General features: G+C 42.1%; 1 protein-coding gene across 2 annotated transcripts in view; it reads left to right on the top strand.

Moving 5' to 3' along the window:
• Myof (myoferlin) overlaps positions 1-22203 on the top strand; it is a 149932-nt gene that overhangs the window by 30814 nt on the left and 96915 nt on the right. For both annotated transcript variants that reach the window (XM_027939890.2, XM_071611084.1), the window contains exons 4-5: positions 9877-9985; positions 12721-12808. In XM_027939890.2, the coding sequence (XP_027795691.2) occupies positions 9877-9985; positions 12721-12808 (197 nt within the window). The remainder of the gene's footprint in view (positions 1-9876; positions 9986-12720; positions 12809-22203) is intronic.

Below are 22203 nucleotides of genomic sequence, written 5' to 3' on the forward strand. Positions count from 1 at the left end.
TTTATCTCAGTAATATGGAGGGAAAAAAATCCCTGAAATGGCACAGAAGATAACATTAATAGCCGTGGGAGAGTGAAGAGGCTGTGTATTACATTCCACAGATTCAAGGGCTTGAGCATGAGACGAGGAAGATATAGGAAAGTTCTAAATTGAACTGATGGAGATGAAAATTATAATGTCTGAGATAAAATAACCATAATTAGCTCTCTAAGAGTTTGCATTTCTAGTATTCCTTCCCACCACATGTTTGTGCTTGTGCATGCAAAACCATCATCCCAGGCACCCACACACATGCAGAGAAGTCAACAACAACATCTGAGTCTAAGACACTGTGCATGACATCTGGTATATTGTATGTAAGAAGGAGATAACACAAAACTTAAAAATATATCTACAAGGAAAATTATCTAAGTTCTGCATAAGAGGTGTGGGCAAGGGTCCACCTGTTGATCTTGAGATTAGGTGGGATGTTGGTTCTGCTACTTACTGGCTGGGTGAGTCTTGGCAAGTTTCTTCATCTTTATAATGGGGACTATAATACTTCCTCAATAAAAGCTAGATGTAAAAGCCAATCTGATATAATTAAGGAAACATTTCAATTTCCTGATGAAAACATAATAGCAAATGTTTTGTGGGTTTACTAAGTACGAGCGATTATGCTAAAACTATTCTACACATAACCACATTTAATCTTTATGACAACACTCAGTCAGACAGTCGTATCCCTAACTTATAGATGAGAAAAACGTGGCTAAGAGAGGTTTGCCAAATGGGACAAGGCCAGTCAGCTCTATAAGGGAGAGATCAAGGAATTAATGTATATTCAAATCATCATACACAGAGCCCAAACCCTCCAGGTAAAATCCTTCTCCATGAATGACAAGGTTTTTCCACTCTGGGTGGTGAGAACATAAACTATGTTCTCCTTTCGTGTGTGTGTGTGTGTGTGTGTGTGTGTGTGTGTATGTGTGTGTGTGTGTGTTAAGGTTGAAGACTAGAATACCAGAATGTATAATAAACACGTACACACAGAGACATATGTAGCAATTAGGGGGCTATAAAATAGAAAGTGAAAAAGGGAAAAATTAGATTGTGAAATGTGATAACTCCTTGGGCCAAGGTTTTTCTTTCTTTTTCTTTTTCTTCTTCTTCTTCTTCTTTTTTTTTTAATTATAGAAAACACAGAGTGTGGTTGAGAATGAAATTAGCTTGCTGGGGTGAAGTGTGGTATTACTTGTAAATTTCCATTTGCTGCTATGCCATAGATCTTGTCTTCCAACTTTTATTGCTATTATTCCTCCTAGTTCTGAGACTCATTCCTGACCTGGCCATGAGTCCACGTGACAGTGGGGTTTATTTAGGTGTCCCTTTCCTCTACGGGGTGTGGTGAGCCACAGCTGCTTTTCTGACTGGAGTAGCTCTCAGGCTGTGTACAAATCTGAATCAGAAGCAGATGTTACTGTGCGGCAGAATTCTCACTTCTTCTGATTTCTTTTTCATTCCATATTTGCAGCAGAGCAACAAAACTATGAAAAGATCATGGCTGGTTAGGGCTGGCCATCTCTGGAGGCTGGAGAGGTTGTACTGCAGTACCTGGGGAGCCCAATTAAGTAGCTGAGGTTCTGGGGCATCTGTTACACTCTCGTGAGTGATGGAGACCACATACCCAGAAAAAGATGCCCAGGGAAAGAGAAAGGAATTTATTTCATAATGATAAGACCTGTAATTCTCTTTGCATTGAGGAAGCTTTGTTTTGTCAGTTATGGGGGATTGAACCTAGGGGCACTTAACTATTGAGTCACATCTCTTGCCCTTTTTATTGATTTATTTTTATTTTGAGACAGGGTCTCCCTAAGCTGCTTAGGGCCTCCCTGAAGCTGGCTTTGAATTTCCCACCTTCCTGCCTCAGCCTCCTGAGTCCCTGGGATTACAGGCATGTGCCATCACAGCAAGCTACATAAGTTTTTTTGTTTTATTTTTTGTAGTACTGACTGAACCCAGGGCCTTTCACATGCTAGGCAAGTGCTCTATCACTGAGCTATATATCTGTAGCCTCTAGGAGAGAAAGCTTTTATAACTTGCAAGGTCATTGGACGTCTTCAATGATGGACAATTCATTTATTCACTCTATAAATATTTACTAATGCCTATTCTGGCTCATGAATGGCTTTGAGAACTCATTGGGGGAGCCCTGTGTCTTTCATGGAACTAATATCTATTTGGCATAACTACACATCTAATAATATCAGATGGTGATAAGTGGTAGAAAGAAAATAAAGCAGAGTACAAAGAAAGAAAATGACAGGGTAAGGTGAATGTATGCTATTAGATAGTTTTTTTTTAATTGTTTTTAGTTGTAGATGGACACAATATCTTTATTTTATCACTTATTTCTATGTGGTGCTGAGGATCAAACCCAGTGCCTCACATATGCAAGGCAAGTGCTCCACCACTGAGCTACAACCTAGCTCCTCGGTTGGGTTGTATATTATATAAGGATGATTCTTCTATAATGAAACATTTTATGAGACATATGACTTGAAAAACTTTATTTAGATTCCAGTAAATTGGATTTCATGAATTTTCAGCTGCTGCTGAAATTTTTGCCTCTGTCTAACTCTGAGGGAAATAAAAGTTACCTCCCAGACAGATTTGTGGTACCGGTGGCCCATGTGTAGGGCTGGGGCTGTCTGTTATGGGTAAGAGAAAGGGCTGGTCCTAAGAACTTGACACGGTGCTTGTACAGAAATAGATGTGGGCGGTTACAAAGGGTTCTTGTGTGTTCATTCATACTCGCCCGCCTCCTGTGTGATGAGCCCCCCACTCCCCCGTGATTGGGGGCTAGGCCTGGGTTCAGATCCGCTTTCCCTGCAAGTACTACTCTGAGCCACATCCTTCTATGCTTTTAAAAAAATGGCTTTTCTAGAATGATGTCGGAAGAAATAATAAAAGGTGGGTGTTAAACACTTGTCACATCATCTTTTTAACCCTTATATTGGTGCCATCGAGTAGAAGCTGTCACTATCACCATTTGCAGACAAGGAAATGGTGGCTCAATCAAGTTAACAGGTCCGCAGCCCACAGAGCACAAGGACGAGCTGGAGCTGGTCAGGTCTGCCTACCTCCACACCCAGAATCACTATGCTGTGTTGCCCCCTTACCTCAGAAGGCTCAGGGGCATGAATGGATCAATAAATGCTCCAATGAAGGAAAAGCTATGACTGTGATTGTAATGGTTGAGGGAGCTGGACTGACCCCTCCGGGCGGGCAAGCATGGATTGAGAACACTGAGCCTGACTGAACAGGGGAATTGGCCAGACGGAAATAGCAAAATTAGCAGGGCCTAGTCCTTTTATTTACAAAATACTGAACCAGGTGTGGTGGCGCTCTCCGGTAATCCCAGCCACTCAGGAGGCTGGGGCAGAAGCATGGTAAACTCTTGGCCAGCAGCTTAGTGAGACCCTGTCTCAAAATAAAAAGTAAAAAGGGCTAGGGTCGTAACTTGGTGGTAAAAGCACCCCTGGGTTCAATAGTGATACTGAGTGTCTTTAAGCTCCCAGGCATTAGGCTGGTCAGTCCGCTCCTTGCAGCCACCAGCTAACGGACACCCACCTGGATACCTTGCTGACTGGGAGCTATTTGGTGAGGAGACCTGTGCTCCCACTCAGCACTTTCCCCTTGTTAAAGAGATGCGACTTGTGGCAGGAGAGGCAGGGAAAAGGAGAGCCGCTACTGCCATGCAGCCATGACCTTTGTGCTGGGTCAGTGCTTTTACAACCAGGAAATGGAGTTTGTTGAAAGTATAGAGGAGACTTATGCACAGCCAGGTTTGGGAACACTTTTGAGGATCAGTGCTCCTCTATTCTCTAAACACCATGCTTGCTTTTTTTTTTTTTAAATCTTTTTAAATTTTTAGTTATACATGGACACAATATCTTTATTCTATTTATTTTTATGTGGTGCTGAGAATCAAACCCAGTGCCTCACATGTGCAAGGCAAGCGCTCTACCACTGAGCCACAACCCCAGCCCCCATGCTTGCTTTTGAACAACGGGAAAGAATCCTCCAAGTTCTCTGACAATTCTGGTATGGAGGGAAGGGCTTCTCATTGGAGAACTGTGCATAGAAAGCCAATCACTGAATGGAACAAACTGCAGTAAACAAAACTCCATCAACTCTACTCAGCAGGCCTGCAACCCAATGAGAATCTGCACTATCACGTTGGATGTTTTCAGAACTTCGCATGCCCCCCTGTCCCCTGGTCCTGTTTTGCCAGTTGCTTTCTCTACCCCCACCCCTGCACTCACCCTCCTCCTTCCTCAGGCTCCCATTGAAGGTTACTGGTCTAGCTCATTGTTTCTCAGACTTATAAGAATTATCTAGGGAAAAAGTCTGACTCAGGGTCTTGGGAATCTACAAACGCCCAGGTGATGTTGATGCAGGGAGCTCCAGGGGAGACACATTCTGAGAAATAGCTCAGGAGATAATCCAGAAGCTGACAAGGTTGGGATGGGGGACTGGGAGGTAAGCGGATGGCAGGCATAGGCAGATGCTCTTAGATGGGATTTTGCCTTGACAAGGGATTCTTACAGTGTTCTCTGCTGCCCTGGCTCTGTTAAAGAAAAAATTATTCAGTGACACTCGTTAAAGCATAGTAAGGAAAATCAGGACCATTGCCACAGTCAGAGAGAGAGAGAGAGAGAGAGAGAGAGAGAAAGAGAGAGAGAGAGAGAGAGAGAGAAAAGAGAGAGGAGAGAGAGAGACTGGGCTCCACTCCACAGACAGCATGGACAAGGAGCAGGGTAGGAAACAGGGGATGGAAAAGTTCTAAGAGGAAATATCAGGGATAAGGGGGATTCTGGCTAAACCAACCTAACAGGATTCTTGCTGAAGGCAGGCCTGGGTGATCAGATGTCATGTGGGAGATGGTGGAAGATGAGGAATCTGATCAGATATGGAGTTGCTAAACTGACTTAGCAGGGTTTTTTTGTTTTTTGGTTTTTGTTTTTTACTGAAATGGCACTTTATAAGAAAGTACACAAGAGAAGGTTCCAGAGGCTGACTGAAGTCTGGCCAAGCAAAGAATGTGCCCCTGCCTTTCCTAATAGTTTAGTTCACAATAAGGGGTGTGCTTGGCTCTCCTACCTATTGGCTTGGGACACTGGCTCAGGGCAGGGATAAGTATGGGGAAGGGAGTTGGAGGCCTAGCCTTAGAGCCTCAGGGCCCTACAGGCCTGGGCAAAATGACAAGGCCCACCCTGTCAAGAGCCCAGTGCTTCAAAGGATGGGAGGTCGGTGTCTTCAGTTTCTCCACAAGGGACCTGGGGGCAGCTTGGGAACTTTTTTTGTCGGAGTTCAGCTTCCCAGAGGACAGCAAGATGACACTCTGCTACTGTCCCCAGAGGCAGAAACAGCACAATGTGTGGTTTATTTCCCAGCCTCCAACATATTTTTCCTTTTCTTTGTGAAGGAATTTCCAGTAAACCCTCCTGCAGTAATTAATCCATGTGGGCTGAGTCCCGGCTGCAGAGACGTCTTGGTATATGAGAGCTCCCCTGCTTAACAACCAGCCAGAGGAGGCCTGAGTCACCTCAGAGGCATGTGGCTCTCCATGTTTGCGCCAGTGCTAATGGGAGAACATTCTCCATTCCTCTTTTTTTTTTTTTTTAAACAAACTACACTTTTGTCTATTTTAAGATAAACAAAATATTTAAGGAGGTTCTTAACCAGCACTTGCACAACTACGTTGACTGGCTTACCATTAAGCTCTTTTATTCTCCCAATCCCAATATCTAAGTTAGGATTGTCAAGTAGTTGCTCCCATTGCTCGGGATTAGTTCCATGCCACTTAGAAACCCAACTCCACATCATATGACATTTATGGACTGAAAGAAAAAGGAGCATGACTGGGGTTTTTCTTCATTTTAAAATACATGTGCAACTTATTAATTCCACAAGTAAAGCAGGGGAGCTGAAGGGCCTTTCACTGCAGTTTCCTGTTGAGCCCTGATCTGCCTGTTTTGGTGGGAGACTGATTTTTTCCATGAAATACAAGGCAATTTCCCCACTACTGTCACACCATCATTTTGGCCTATTCATAGCAGTAGTAATATGAAAGAAAGAAGGTTCCGGGTTCAGTGTCACCTCCTTTTAAGGAAATTGGCTGTGGTCGGACTGAGCTGTTCCAGTCCTCCATGGAGGAGGCCAAGTCATCATTCCCAGTTTTTCACAATAATCTGTATCCAGGCAACACAGCAAATTGGCCCAGCCAGGCATGCCTGGGAGTTCCTGCAGGGCTGGGGCTTGCCCATAGGGAATGGTTCCTTTGATTTACAGTTAAAGTTCTTAGAAGTTGTAACTGTTGGCATTTTTTCTCAACCAGCCTAGCTGTGACAATGTCTCTGAGATTGTAGTTTTTTAAAGCTTCCATCTAAACACACCTTCTTTACTTCGGGGAGAAAAAGATGTAGTTTCTTTTACATGTTGCCCACCAACAAAAGCATCAGAATTTTATGATGAAAATCACAGCTTTTTAGAATGGGACCGAAGGCTTCTAAATGAAGGAATTGAGGTTAAACTTTATAATTGGCTTCTTTTTTACTTTACCCCATTCCTGGTCAGTGATCTGTTGCTACTGTCTCATGGGAAAGCAAAAGCAGAATATACTGGTTGGGTCAGATTGAAGGTTATGAAACCATTCAGGATCATAAATGATCAGCAGTAAGGCTCTGTGTTTTAGGTAAGCTTGTTCTCTCTGGTTAACCACAAGCCCCACCATTCCCTATTGTCTTACATAACGCTGAGTGTGTTCCACATTTCTATTATTGGCCTAACCTTTTCCCCTGACACCCTATGTGATCTAGTTTTGGTCTACAACTTTATAGGCCAATATTCTTGAAGGCAGAAACCCTGCTTATCATTTTGGGTTGCCAAACACATTTTAGGAGGATCCCTTCCCGTAAATTAGACAGGAAGAACTTCAAGATAAAGAACTTTTAGAGCTGAAAATTATTTACTTCCACCCACTTGTCTGCCAATAATGAAGTGGGCTCAAAGGGATGAGTCACTTAGGCAGGCCTCAGAGAAAACTGGAACTCAGAAAGTTAGAGCTAAAGCAGGAATTGTTCTTGACCTGGGGCAGTTTTATCCTCCAGGGAACAACTAGCAATGTGCTAGTTGTTGGTCACAGCTGGGTGGGGGCGCTATGGGCTTCTAGTGGGTAGAGGCCAGGGGTGCTGCTGAACACCTGTAAAGCACAGGACAGCTCCTCACCACCAAAAAAAAATAAATATATAAAAATTTAAAAAATTAATGGGTTCAAAATGTCAGCAGTGCCAAGGTTGAAAATGCTGGCCCAGAGGCTGGGGAAATAGCTCAATGGTAAAGCACCTGCCTAGCATGCGTGAGGCCCTGAGTTCAATCCCCATCCCCACATACAAAATAAACAACAACAATAAAAAATGGTATTTAAAAAAACAAAAAGAGCCATTCATTAATAATAATAATAATAATAATAATAATAATAATAATAAGCTGGTTGAATCCCAGGCCAAGCCTCGTTTCTTTCAGCATGCTATGTGGTTTGTGCTAAGATTTGTTTACTGCTGATTTAGAGAGTTAGGTCCTTTTGAGTTTAGCAAAAGCAAATCAGTACATGTTCAACTGTGCAATGTCATTATCTTGATCAGAGTTAGGCTATGAATCATGCAAATGAGAGGAATAAAGTCATGTTTGTTTCCGTGTCTTTCAAGGCGAGCATCTCATTGAGACATTTGACAACAGCCAGGTGACCTTTTAAAACATATATTTTTCACACTTCCTTCTTCTTTAAAACTAAATTAGCCAACCCCATGGCTCTATTTTATTTTATTTTATTTTTGTGGCGCTGGCAATTCAACTCAGGGCCTCATTCCTGCTAGGCAAGTGTTCCACCACTGAGCTATGTCCTCAAAGCTGACTGTTCTATTCTAACACCATAGAGGTATTCTGAAAGCATAGACAGCAATCCTAGCTCTCTGTGGGGCCAAGAGAGAGATATATTATGGCTCTCACCTTGTGTTGGAGGAACACTTTGTGGAGTAGCCAAGGAGAAAAAATACTCTAAACAATATACCAAATGAATAGACTCATCTAAAAAATACTCTGTAAAATTGCCATCAATTCTCAAAATTGCCTGGCAGATTTAATTTCTGTATTGACTTGAAAAGAATGAATAATTCACTTTTATTTCTCTGGAGACAAATTTTTTTCTTTTCTGTTGCTAACCACAGACTGTGCTTATCAGATGAGAATCTGTCACAGTTGTAGTTCTCTGTATGAGAACATGCCCTCTTCCAAGAAACCATAACCACTGGGTAAATGGAGTGAAACAGCTCTGTAGCAATTTCCTGGTTTGTGCAATAAAATAAATCTCTTCAGAGAAAGTGAGGTCACTGAATATTGTGGAGTCACTGATGTATGTGATTGGGTGACAGACCCCAGTTCTACAATCTAGACCTTCTTTTGAGGTCTGAGTTGGAGAGAAGAAAATGGATATATATTTGTCACTTCAAAAATTAGGTGCCCATGTTGATATCAACTTTCACTTCCTGATTTTTAAAGAAACTGTACAAATTTTAAGATAAGTTATTTCTCCACAAAATGAAACTTTCCTGATTATTAGTTTTGCCCCAAAGCCTAGAGTTACATAAAAATACTCAAATATAATTCCCTCACCCTGGATTTTTTTTTTTTTTAATATGGAGAATCTCTTCTATCACTTTAAGGGCTCGATGTTCATTTTCTATTTCAATGCTAAAAGTTTTCTGTTCTATCTCATTTGCTATGTATTAGTGTAAGTGGTTGCAAAGGTAGCAAGGTCTAAGCAACATGAAGACATTCTTACTATTCCTTTTTCCTTTCTCAGTGTCCACACTGAGATGAAAGCATACCCCTGGGCTCCCTTGCCTTTCTGACTGCCTTCCACAAAGTGAACTTCTTCAACTCTCCTACTTTCATTCCCATTTCAGGTTACATCCTCCCCATTACATACTATTTTCCATGGTTTATGATTGTACGGTTGACCATCTCTCTGGCGATGTGTTCTATACATTTTTCAGTCATGTGCCTTACTATAAAAAAGGTGTCAGATATTCTTTAATTATTATTTTTTCCTTCACCCTGTAAATATCTTTAAAGTACCTACCACGTCCCAGGTAATTGGGTTAGAGTAGCAGACAAAACAGGAACAATCAGAGCCTCCAGGGAGCTTCACTCCAGGGAGAGGGACACAGTGTGCTTCTGTTGCAATATGTACCATGGAGATAGGTGGGCGAGGAGTAGAGACTTGGTTCAACCCAGGCAGAGAGAATGGTGCACACATCCGAATTGGATTGCTACTCCAGTATTCATCTACTCTGGGGTAGCAAGTTATCCCCATCAGTAATCCACCAACCTTTTCTCAAAGTAAACATTCTGAAGGTCTATGGGGTGGGATGGGTGCGGAGAACCGTACATTTTCATAGTGGGCAAAGTTCTGTGAGTCCTTTTAAATTCCTATTACAGAAGAATACCTTCCTCTTTTACTGAGTTTTGTCCTGCTGTTCTCTCTGGCTCTATTGGTCTTTCCTGATGGTCCATCTACATTGGTTGTGACTATTGGGATTTCATAGGCATTATAGTTAGACTCTGGAACTGACTAGTTGTTATGGAGGAGTGGTGGCAGATATGTCATGTTTACTGCAGAAATACCCTGGCCCACATCTCATTATGAGTTGATTTAAATGGTAACAATGAATAGCAGGGAGCTGGGGAGGGGTCCCATGATCCAATGGATGCCAGACCCCTACTTACACCACTGCCTGCTTTTTTTTGTTTGTTTGTTTGTTTTCCCTGCAGATTAATTGGCACAGCTACCGTCTCCCTGAAGGACCTCTCTGGAGACCAAAGCAGATCACTGCCCTACAAGCTCATTTCCCTGCTAAACGAAAAGGGACAAGACACTGGGGTGAGCATTTCCCTCTTGTTGAAAGGTATCCATGTGAGATGGTTAAGCAAAAGTTCATTCAGAAAAAAAACATGGGTTGACAGTTAGCTCACTACAGTAAAAGCAGAAATCTGTTTTTGAGGTAAATGGGTTCATTCACATACCACCTCAAATGGCCTTGTCCTCTATTTTCAGTCACAGAAGTAGCAAACTTGAGATTTGATTTTCCATAACAGAACTCTGTAGAGTGAAAGGGACCTCTCTGGGTTTGGCTTTGTGCTTATCCATGTGGACATTAGTATTTGTGTGGCATAGCTCTGTGTATCAGACCGTCCCCAAAAGGAGTGTAGTTTGTGCATATTACCTTGAAATATCATGATCTGTATTATTGTTTGGGTAGCAATAATAAAGTTTGTTTTCTGATCACAGCCTCTCTAAATAGGTACATATAGTCTGATGTCCAGTCAGAATTCAAAAATGTTTTTTAAAAATCAGCTTCATGTGGTTTACTAACAAGTGCTCATAGAGCTACCACACTCAGCCCATCACCTCTAACTGTTTCATTTCCCAATGAATTTATTTTGCTTGAAAGCCTGGGCAAATGGAAAAATGTATATATACCAAGAGAGGGTATCTCTCTAGGCAAGAATACAGGTTAGGCTTCTCAACATCCATGAGAGTGTCAATTGTGCTGATCTGGTCTCCGAAGTGACCAGTTTTCTATGAATCAATATTCTGATCATGAAACATAAATTCAAAGTGTCATCTGACATCTAACTACCCCAAACCTAGCTGAGAGAAATGATATTAAGGAAAGATGGTTGCCAGTGATCTTCCTGACTTCTTTGCATTTCTTAAAGTGTGGAAGAAAGCACATGTAGAAAAATGGCAGAATTGCTGTGATTGAATGGAGTAGGGAATGTGAAGGCCTAGAGCTCTGCCCCTGAGATCCCCTAACCCTGCTGAGGTCCTTAGAGCACATCTGGGCATCCAAAGGCTAAATGGACCACAGCAGGAAAACAACTGAGCCAGCAGATGAGCCACCCATGTGATCTTCTGGGTTTTGATTCTTTACTAAGTTTAGCAACTGAGCCCCTCCATGTTTGTGTTCGTGCTGTGGCCTTGGTCTTGGTAATAGCATAAGATGCTGCTCTTACGATCCCCTCCCCCTGCCCCCATCCAGGTTACTGGGGTTGAAACCAGAGCTACATGCATGCACTAAGCTATCTCCCCCACCTTTTGATTTTATTTTGAGACAGGGTCTTGCCAGGCTGGCATCAGACTAGTGAAGCCTCAACTTCCCGAACTACAGGATTACAGGCAGCCCTGCATCCAGCTTCTGATGATTCTTTATTTGCTATGGGGCTGTGGACATGCATATTTTTAAACTCTAGTATCTCCAAGATTAGTAGTTCTTTTGTTTTGTTTTGTTTTGTTGGTACCAGGGATTGAACCCAGTGGTGTTTAACCACTGAGCCACATCCTCAGCCTTTTTTAAACTTTTATTTAGAGACAGGGTCTCACTGAGTTGCTTTATGGACTCCTTAAGTTGCTGAGGCTGGCTTTGAACTTGCAATCCTCCTGCCTCAGCCTCCAGAGCCCCTAACATTACAGGCGTGTGCACCCTGCGTGACTCTGTAGATCAGTAGTTCTAAGTCAGTCCATCCGTGATCTTATCCATGAAGGAATATTCACTGATGAGCCGTCCAAGGAAAAAATAAGAGCAATGCAATGTATGTATGCATGCATGTGTACAAGCATGTGTGTGTGTATGTGTGTTTGTGTGTCTTTGTGTGTTCATGAACATGCACACATCATCTTTATTTGCAAAGAACTTCCTTTATTCTGAGGTTTGTTTTTCCCTGTTTTGGGATTAAAATGCCTTTCTTTTATGAAATGACTGTGATAGTAAATGGTAGTTGTGGGCACATGTTTGGCCAAATAAAAATTAGCAAGCCTGTGTTGATTTCCCCTAAGATACTTTTTTTTTTTTTTGAAATTTTATAGGTCCATGAAATATAAAAGTAAATTAACTCTATCCTAAAATAATATCCCATGTGAAATTTTTTTCTGAGATTTTTTATAAGCAGGAATAACTTTATCTCCTGTATGGATCTAATATATTTCCTTCTTTCTGGTAATGAAAGTTGCATAAAATGTTGTTTTCCTACTTGCTTAGGATTTTGGGATCATGGTTTAAGTGAGAAGGCTGGCAATTACGTTGAACTTTATAATCGGCATACTTGCTTCCTCTACTCAGACTAGACTTCCCTTTTTTATCCTATTTTATGAATCACATTATAATATGCATTTTTATTGGACCCTTAAAATTCTTTATTAGACAAAAATGTGAAAATAAATCTCAGCAATTAATACTCATATAAGTTAACTAGCAACAAACGAATTAGCCTTTAAAAATGAGCGTCTCCAATTGGAGCTCTGTAAGCAGAGGCCACCTCCACTCTAGGATGGAGCCTAGTTGTAACACTTGCTTGTTACAACTCGATTCCAGCCTCTTAGGGATCACACACTTGGCAACTGTAACAAGGTAGCTCCTTTCCCATCCCACCTTGGCTCACGTGTGGGAAAATAGAAATAGTCCTGCACATGATGTCCTTGTTCTCCCTATCTTGTCTGGCTTTCCTACTTCCCTACTCATCCCTTCTTAGAGTTTTACTCCTGCTGGACCAACTGGCATTGAATCAGTAACATTCCGATGCTCTGCACTGATTCTGTGATGAATTGTTTCTATGCAGGCCACCATTGACTTGGTGATCGGCTATGAGCCACCTTCAGCTCCACATCCAAATGACCCAAGTGGAACCAGCATGCCAGGCACAGGAGGTAAGCTGATCCTTCCAAAGGCCAGGTCACCCCAAAAGGAATCTGCTAACACACACCATGAGGGGCCCTGGAGAAAGTCTGCAGCTGTAAGGCAGGTGGAGCTGCCTGAATTGGGACATTACAAGTATTTAAGAATTACCCTTCAAGGCAGAGGGGAAAGGTGAAAGAGTCTATGTAAACAACCTCTTGTCAGACCCTCCCAGCACACACCTGGACTGCAAAGCCATGTCCCAAGCATGGTGTTTCCTCTTATCTTTGAAATGTAAACACTCCAGAGAGTGTTCCAGCTTGTGGGGTTCCTGGAGTGACCTCTCTGCTCTCTTCTGTCTGTCTTCTTGCCTTCCCAAAAGTGTGACCACTGGACTATGCTCTCAAAGACCAATCTCATGGTCAGTGCCCTTGGACTGGGGCCTCTTTCTCTGCTCCCTTAGCCCTGATCCCCCTCCCACCCTCAAACAGCCCTTGATCCTCTAGTTAATTGCTTCCCTTCAGAACAACCCACCTCTTATCCTCCTTGATCTCTGACATGGGTTGTCAGTCCTTTGGAGTCAAGAGATCCCACTCAGGGTGGGGTTGTGTGAGGCTATCAGGGGAGGGATTTAGTCCTCAATTGGAGGGAGGGGGTCTACATGACAATATTCATGGCCCCGAATTGTAGCTTGCCTAACAAAGGAGACCCTGAGCTCCATTGTTGCAAGGGACAGACAAAGAAAGACACCAAATAGGAACAGAAAACAGGTTTATTTGGCTCTAGCCAGGTTCAGAGTACAATGCTTTTGCTGTAATCCATCAATCCCCCTGAACCCCAAATTCAGGCAGTTTCAGAACTTTATATTCAGCGTGTAAGGGGAGGGGCTCAGAGGTTCACAGTCTGCAGAAGTTCACACAAAAGCTTTTTCTTTCTCTGTTCTGGGCAAGTTAACCCTTCAAGGACAACACCTGAGAAGAGGGGAGCTTCTTCTCCCTGTTCTTTCTTCCCCCTGGCAGTTGTTACAGAGGAGCCCAATTAGTAACTTCTTCTCTTATCTTTGAAAGTAAACATCTCTGTGAAGCTCCAGTCCAAGGCCAAAGGTCTAGTTAAAAGAATCTGGTTTTCTTATCATACTTTGCATTTGCAAGCACACTTCTAAAACCTATTATATATGTTGTTATTTACATAAAGTAGTCCATAAATTTGTGTGAAAAACTCGTAAGGGGTGTTCAGCTCCTAGGGTGCTGATCTCTTCCAAGTCAAGTAAGATAGAGTAACAAGAAATAAGAAGTTTAAGTAGCTCCTTAGTAGAGATTCTTGTGCTGATAGTCCTAAGATCAATTATGGTGAAGATTTCTGCAGATGTTTAATTAAGATTTTCCTGTGTAGGAGGGGGTGCCACTACACCATCTCTAGTACTGCACCAAAAAAAAAAAAAAAAAAAAAAGACAATCTTTCACAAAGCTGACTTGACCTCCTTTAGTATTTTTCTAGTGTGATGATGTGATGCAAAAAGTGTCAACTTCTGTCCTGAGATGTGTTACCAAATTCCTGTTCAGCTACCCCAGCCTTGGCATATGCCCCAGGAAGGAGGGACACTTTATTCCAACACACTCAACTTGAAGTCCTCCTTTAGGAGGAAGCTCTGGTACTTGTTCCTTCTCCTGTGTTCTTGTTTCCCTTGCTTCTGAGCTCTGTTCTCTGGCCACCTGATGGTCTCCCCAGTTGAAAGCACCTGTCCTTTGTGCCCTTTGGCATCTCTGCCCCTTTCTTGCCTGACTTCTTATCCTATCTCAGCCTCAACTCAACTGCTGTCCCTGCTTGAGCATCCACTACTAATGTTTCAGTCTATTTCTTGAGTAAGTAGTTTGAGTTTCTAGCAAGGGTTAGCTGACCTCCTCCTCCTTGGTGTAGATCAGGACTGACAAGACCCCAGTATATCAGCAACACACTCCACATGTTGCCTTCTGCCTCGTGGCACCTTGAATATGTCACTTGGTCCCTGGACTCTCTAACCTTCAAGAGCCCTGTAGTGACTCAAGAATGTCTGTTACTTCTCTATGTCCATAGCAGGAATGACCAAATAAAACACCTGAGACAGTCCAAGACTGTCCAGCACACCCTCAGGTGTGGAACTGAATGGCCCCACCCTTTTCCTTCCCACCTTATCTGCTGATGATTGTTGTCACCAACATTTGCATCTGCCTGGGAAAAAGTAGGCACTTTCTGGCCCTCTTGAGGCAGCCCCGTGGGTGGGCTACCTGAAGTAGCCTCTGATTAGGAAAATTTTACGCTGGACCCTGTGTATTAGTTTCCTCTGGCTACTGTAACAAATACCACAAACTGATAGTTTAAAGAATGTAAATGTGTTCTCCCTCAGTTCTGAAGAGTAGAAGTCTGAAAGAAAGGTTTCTGTAGGACTGGTTCTATCCAGAGACTGACAGAAAATCTGTTCCAAGCCTCTGTTCTACCTTCTGGTGGTTGTTATCAATCCTTGATGTTTTTTAGTTTAAAAAATGTGTCCCTCCAATCTCTGCCTCTCTGCTGTTCTCTCTGCCTGTGTCAGGGTGCAAATTTCCCACTTCTTATAAGGACAACACTGTTAGAAATATCTGGGTGCTGCAAGAAATCAGACACACACAAAGAGGTACTCAGCGAGGCAAAATTTTACTTCTGCAGAAGAGTGTGCTACCCAAAAAAATCTGGCAAGCAAGCATACTGGGTGGGACATCTGCCCAGGTTTCTTTTTTTAATATTTATTTTTAATCTCTTATGCAGCACTGCCCCTTGCTCGGCTTGGAGGAATTCTGGGTATCAATCTATACAATTGACTAGTTTAAAATTGGGGAGGGTAAAGGGAAGGGCTATAGTTATGATTGTATCACCTAGTGCATGTAGGCATTATGATTGGAAGACTGAGGACAAAGGAGCTGCTCAAAATGACTACATTTTATTAGAAATAAGAGGTGCTGCAAGAAATCAAACATGCTCAAATGTGGATGGGCAAGGCAAACCTTTATTCGGCCCAAAGGATATACTTCAGGGTATCTGATTAAGCTAGCTCGACTGGGTGGGCGGTCCGACAACATTTATCCTTGACGAGGTACTGCCCCTCTCTCTGGATAGGAAGAGTTGGGGTTACAATCTACGGGATTAGCTAATTTTAGAATTAGGGTGGGCAAAGGGAAGGGCCACATCTGATCCAATTAAGGCTGAATACTAGATTTTGAAAATGAACCACCAGACTTTCTATTCCTCACAACTTCAACCACATAGTTTTGTAATTTAAAAATAGCTCCATCAAACTACACGCAGTGAAATTTAGGTTTCAGATTACAGCAAACACATTTTTGCTACATATTAGGAAACTCAGTCTACAGGTTTAACATTGATGGAAAAGAGAAAATTTACTTTACAATAGTCACTAGATTAGGGCCCACCTTAACCCAGTATGACCTCATCTAAGAAGCCTTTTTCAGAATAATTCATCATATTCTGAGTTTCTGGGTGGGTATGAATTTGGAGGCAAGGGGAATAGTATTCAACCTAGTACACTGGCAGATAAAAGATTACTTTCATTATGTCTATTTCATTTTAAGAGCCAAAATGTTAAATGGGTTCCTTGGTGCTATCGTTTCAGCCAGGCCTTTCAATAAAAGAGCAGACTTTCAGAGCTTGGTGCCATACCTTATTAATATATGTGGAGTAAAAAAAAAAAAAAAAGATTTCTGGGTTTCTTGAATGCTATTGCTCTGTGGGGAAGTGCAGGGGGTAACAAATGCTTTAGGACACAGCTCCTGCCCTCCAGGCACTTTGAGTCAGATTTCATGACAAGACTCTTTGTTTATCTTGGAGATAAAACATCTCCCATAAAAGGAAGGGCTTTGAGGTCAGCCTGGCCTTGGCTGGATTCTGTGTCCATTGTTAATTTGACATGAAACCTGGGTAAGTCCCTTAACTTCTCTGAATCTCAACTTTACTTATTGTAAAGCAAGAATTATAGAAGGTGTGAATTATAAAGTTATGAGGATTAAACACAATAATGGCTGCACTGATGGTAGCTACTATTATTATTGTTGCTATTATTACAAAAACAATTGTGGATGACTTATAATCATAGCTCAGCTGGGTAACATAGTTTGTATGACATCCAAATTATTTCCTCTGCAAAGCAGAGCTTCTAGAAAAGAATTACTTTGTTTGGCCCAGAGTCAGATTGAGATGATCAAATGTTTTCACTGTAAAAATATTTTTTTTAAAAAAAATGTTTTGTCCCAGTGGAGCAGAAAGTTTTTTGAGAACAAGCAGTTTGTTTAAGCTACAGGGAGAGAGATCCTGTCTTCTCAGATTAACTCAAATGAGCCCAAACCCAGAAACACAAGTGCCACAAACATAAGATTTCCCTGGAGCAAATTTCTGCCTTCTTAGATATGAGCAAAGCAGCTACTCTTGAACTTTTAACCCCACTGCAGAGAAATCCTTGTCACCGGAGGCTCTCTTTGCCTGAGGCTCTCTTCACCCAAGGCTCCCTTTCCCTGAGACTCCTCCTTCTCACAGCTTGGCATAATGTCAGCTTGGACTCCTAACATCCTAGCAGCCCTGTGGACTGAGAAAGTCTGCCCACACCCTGGAAGCTGACCCCTGGCTGGCTCAGTAACAGGCCGCTGGGCCAAGGCACCTAAGGTCTTCCTTAGAAGCTCTCGGAATCCCTGATACCACTGGACAGACATGGAAATGATCCCTCACTGGGGTTTCTTGCATTTGGCTGTCAAAAAAGCGTTGCTGCAAATGAGCCAGCTAGCTCTGCAGAGCAATTTGATTGTTTAAGTGTTAAGAGGACAAACTGAAATTTCTTTATTTAAAAAAACAAACAAGGTTCTTTGATCTGGAAGTGCTGTTGTTTCTATAAAAAGAACATTTACCAAGGCTGGGTCAAGGGTGGCACTCAGAATGTGGGCTTTATGTTCAGGCTAAGAGAAACTTTCTTTGAGTTCTATACTAAGAGAAGACAAAGGGAAGGGAGAAAAGAAAGAAGAAAACAACATAGGGGAAGATAAAACCAAGAAGCATGAAACAGAAGTAAAGCAAGAAAACCATACCTCTTGCTATTGCATGCCTTGATGCCATAAACAGGACAACTGGCCCATATTAGTTTTTTACCCTTTGATAGACTCTTGAAAGAAAGAAAGGAAGAAAGAAAGAAAGAAAGAAATTTAACTACTTTATATAAAAGAAGTGTCTGTTTTCTCTACCTTCAGATTTTTGAAATTTTACTTGTTTAATCATTATTTGAATACAAAAGAAGTATCTGCTCATTAAAAATGTAAGTAACACAGAAAAGACACTGTAAGACACAGAACAGGAAATTTCTCACAATTCCATCCTCCTGAGATGACCACTGTCGAAAACTACCTGGTGTTGATTTTAAATACCACCATTTACAAAGTTACTCCTGCAAAAGAGAAATGTAAAATATTAATAACAGAATACAGAAGTAAAAATTTTCTGGAAAACTGACCACTGCAAGTTAAAGAAACCGATTATGACCATAGACTAAGGAAGGAATCGAACCCCTTGCGGGCTTATTTAAGGAATGCTTTCTTGGAGTCCTTATGTCAAGATGACTTGAAGGTACAGCTTCTGGGCCACTGGGAGTTGACTGAAAGTGTGTGATGTCAAAGATGTCCCTTTCCTTGACTAGCTTGGAGACTGCTGCCAAGACAGAGGGGTGGGCTGATCTAGAATAAAGATTTGGCCAGCTGAGAACCTGTTACCATGGTGACTTGACTCATCATCTATCAATCAGCTTGACTGGAGCCTACCTTCCTGTAGCCAGAATGAACTATTTTTAAAACCTCATGTCTATTTTTGAAGAACCATCTGTTAAATTTGTGCTTTGTCCAACTCTAGGAATGTAAAAATTCATTCATAGCCAGACTTCTTTGCTTCAAATTTACTTCTTTCCATGAACAAAATTCTTTTGCTTGAAACTACATTTGATCCAGATCAGAAAACACTGACACCTGTTTATGCCACAAGCAGAGGTGAGAATGGCATTGTTTGGCCACCAAGAAGCTTGTAGTCAAAAGATATTAACATAAGTAATGATAGTCAGAACTGAATATAATAAATTCCTCCAAAGAAGACAGAGCAATTTATTTGTGTTTAACCTGGTTTACATTGTATTTCAAACAGAGCTCATGGGGCAATGTTCCCTAGACTGGCTCACAGTTTTTCTTCATCAAAGGCAGATGCTTCCAGGGTAGCGCTACAAGCCTGTGTTTATATCACTGCATTTTAGAGGCTATTCTGTGGTACCTTTGCATGGTCTAAATATTAGAACCATGCCAGAAGATTCTTGGGGCACATCTGGAGCTATTTGCCCAATAATTGGAGTGGGGAGAAAAAATGAATTGCTTACAACAAGACACATTAATTTATATAACTTCTAACATTTTAGAAACCCTCAAAAGTTATAATTCCACATTCCAGATGAGTCAGCATGCTATCTCCAAAACATTACATGCTTTCTCCCTTCAAAACAAACTCTTTCTCATTCTGTGTTATATTTTTCAACTTACACTGAAGATCATGTTATACCAGCCCTTTGTTCTAGTTTATAGTGACTTGATTATGCATTGTTCAATGTAGTAAAAATTCTGCATTGACCAGTACCACCACCCAATAAGACCTGAGCATGAGAAGGAAAACTGATATCACAGGCAGAGAAAGGCATTTCCTTTAGAACTCTTGCAAAACAGATGAAACAAAACCAAACAGAAAATATTCTAGAAAGGCCTCTCTATTTAGGATTGGAAAGGAATAGGTGTTTGGATAAAGGGGTTTGCTGGTAGGGGTGGAGGTTCTGTACTCCAGGCCAGGAGGAAGCCTGTGGTGACTAGGCAAACAGACCTCCAGCTGTCATCCTAAGAGATGGCTTCACTGGGAACCTCTAACAGGTTCCCTTCCCTGGCAAGGTATTGACAGATGGGGGAGATGGAATTAAAAAAAAAAAAAAAAAAGGGATGGCCTGCAGATCTGGTGACATCTGAGGGACGGATAGCTCATTCTCTTCTGCTTGAAAGGAGAAGTGCTAGAGGTGAGGAACACGAGATCCAGGAAGAGGGAGAGAAGTTGACATCCATTGGGAAAGGCATGATTGGGGGCACCAAGGGCAAGCATGACGATAACATAAGGTGTCCTAGGGCTGCCAACTCTTCAGCACTGAGTGGGCAAATAAAGTGTCACTGACACAAGTGACTTCACATAGGGATGGCTTTCCAGAATGTTGCTGTAGAACTTTTGAAAAGAGTACAGTATATCTCAGGAATTATGAAGATGTGTTTTGTTAAGTTGCTGGAGTTGTGATGGAGAGATTTCTTAAATGTTAAGTGAAGCATTACTTGTAATTAAGTAAAGGTCACATGGGGGTTACTGACATTCAGGAAGAGGACAGAGTGTGACCCAGTGACATCATGATTCTGGGGGAGGCAGGCTGGCATTTGTACAAAGGAATGTGGAGAGCTTGTCACAGCTAGAGAGGGACTGTAAGGACCCTGAACCATAGTGAGCCAGCAGATCTGAGTTTGAGGCTTGGTCCCACTGTCAGGCTGTCACTTAACCTCTCTGAGCCTCAAATTCCTTAGTTACAACATCAGAAGATTGGGTTAAATGACAAGCAGGGTCTCCTCCAGCCCTGATGTTCTAAGATTCTACTAGAATGGTCTGAGGAAAGCCAAAGTTCATGTAAGCAGATGAGATGATGGAAGTTCCCATGGTGGTTACCTCATTCCAGATGCCAGGCTTTGTTCCAGATGTCTGGCTTTGTTTCAGTGGGTTGAATCCAAGAGCAGAAAGCATTTCAGGAATTAAATGAACAAATGCTGTGGAGAGTCGGATAAAGAGGAGACTTGAGACAAGACCGTTGAATGACCTGATGTGATAGCCTTTGGTGACCTTGGCAAGAGTAGTTTTATTGGAGCCATGAGATGAAGACCTAATTGGAGTGGGCTGGATAGAGAATCTGAGGAGAGGAAGTGGACCATGTGAGAAAACATTCTGAGCAGTTTGCTGTTAAGAGGGGTAGGAAAACAGCAGTGACTATAGGGGGCGCTGTGGAGTCAGTGCAATTTTGCATGTATGCAGCAGGGGGATGGGGGAATTGTGATAGTTCAGCATGTTTGTATTTTGATGGGAATAATCCATTAAAAGGAGGAAACTGATGAGTGTATCCAGAGGCAGGTGTTGCAAAAGCAAAATCTTGAATAGCGAAAGGAAAAAGGATCTGTGCAAACATGGCTGGCTGGCCTCAAGTTAGGGAGCATAGATATGTCAGGGATGGTAGCAGGAGAGAAGGCAGATGAAGGTAGGTTGCTGGATTTGGAGCTGGAAGAATGCAGAAAGTCTCATCTGACTGTTATCTCAATGAAATAAGAAGCAAGGTCATTGGCAGACAATGAGGCTAAAAAGAAGCTTAAATTAAAAAGTTAAATAAAAAATGGGGAGTTGGGAAAGCTGAAGTGATTGACCTTGTAGGTTAATTACAGCTATCTCAGATCAGGACCCAGCAAAGCTTTGAAACAGATGCCTTGGAAATGTGGTAGGATGGCCAGGCAACCCTGTTGAGTCCACTTTAGGTTTGTGATCATAAAATTAAAGTGAAACCCATCAGTAAGTATGTGTCCTCAGCCAAGTTCAGCTATGTGGGTGCAGTGGTGGGGGAAGTACAGGGTCAAATGAACATGTGAGAACAGCAAAGTGATAGGTGGGGAGGGGTTAAGGGAAAGGTAGGGAGTGATTGCAGTGTTGGGCCATGGACTCTCACGTGGGATGGGAGAAAAGTGAAGACATGAAGGAGATGGGGGCAAGGAAGGTGGTGTGGTCAGTGGATTGGGGGCTGCCCATGTGGTTGGAATAATAAAGCAAATGGGAAAGATTAGAAAGATTCAGGAGATGACCTCTCAAGTGGGTTGAAAATGTTCCTTGAAAATTCATGTCTACATGGAACTTCAAAATATACCCTTCATTTGGAAATAGAGTCTTTGCATATGTAATAAGGAAGATGAGGTCAGCCAGGTGTAGCAGCACATGCCTGTGGTGATTTGGGAGGCTAAGGCAGGAGGATCACAAGTTGGAAGCCAGCCTCAGCAACTTCGCAACTTAGTGAAACCCTCTTTCGAATAAAAAATAAGGACTAGGAATGTAGCTAGTTGGTAAAATTCCCCTGGGTTCAAAAAAAAAAAAAAAAGATGAGGTAAGCAGACCATGATCCCTCATGAGAGGAGGCAAGGAGACAAAGACACAGAGGGAAGAAAAGTCATGTGACTTTTTTTTTCTTCGAAGCCAGAAGGGATGAAGTGGGACCTCAGCATGCAAGGGATTATGGGAAGATGGTTAAAATGGCATTTCGGGTAAGAAAAGCAAG

The sequence above is a fragment of the Marmota flaviventris genome, chromosome 4 (assembly GCF_047511675.1).
Source record: "Marmota flaviventris isolate mMarFla1 chromosome 4, mMarFla1.hap1, whole genome shotgun sequence".
Lineage (NCBI taxonomy): Eukaryota > Metazoa > Chordata > Mammalia > Rodentia > Sciuridae > Marmota > Marmota flaviventris.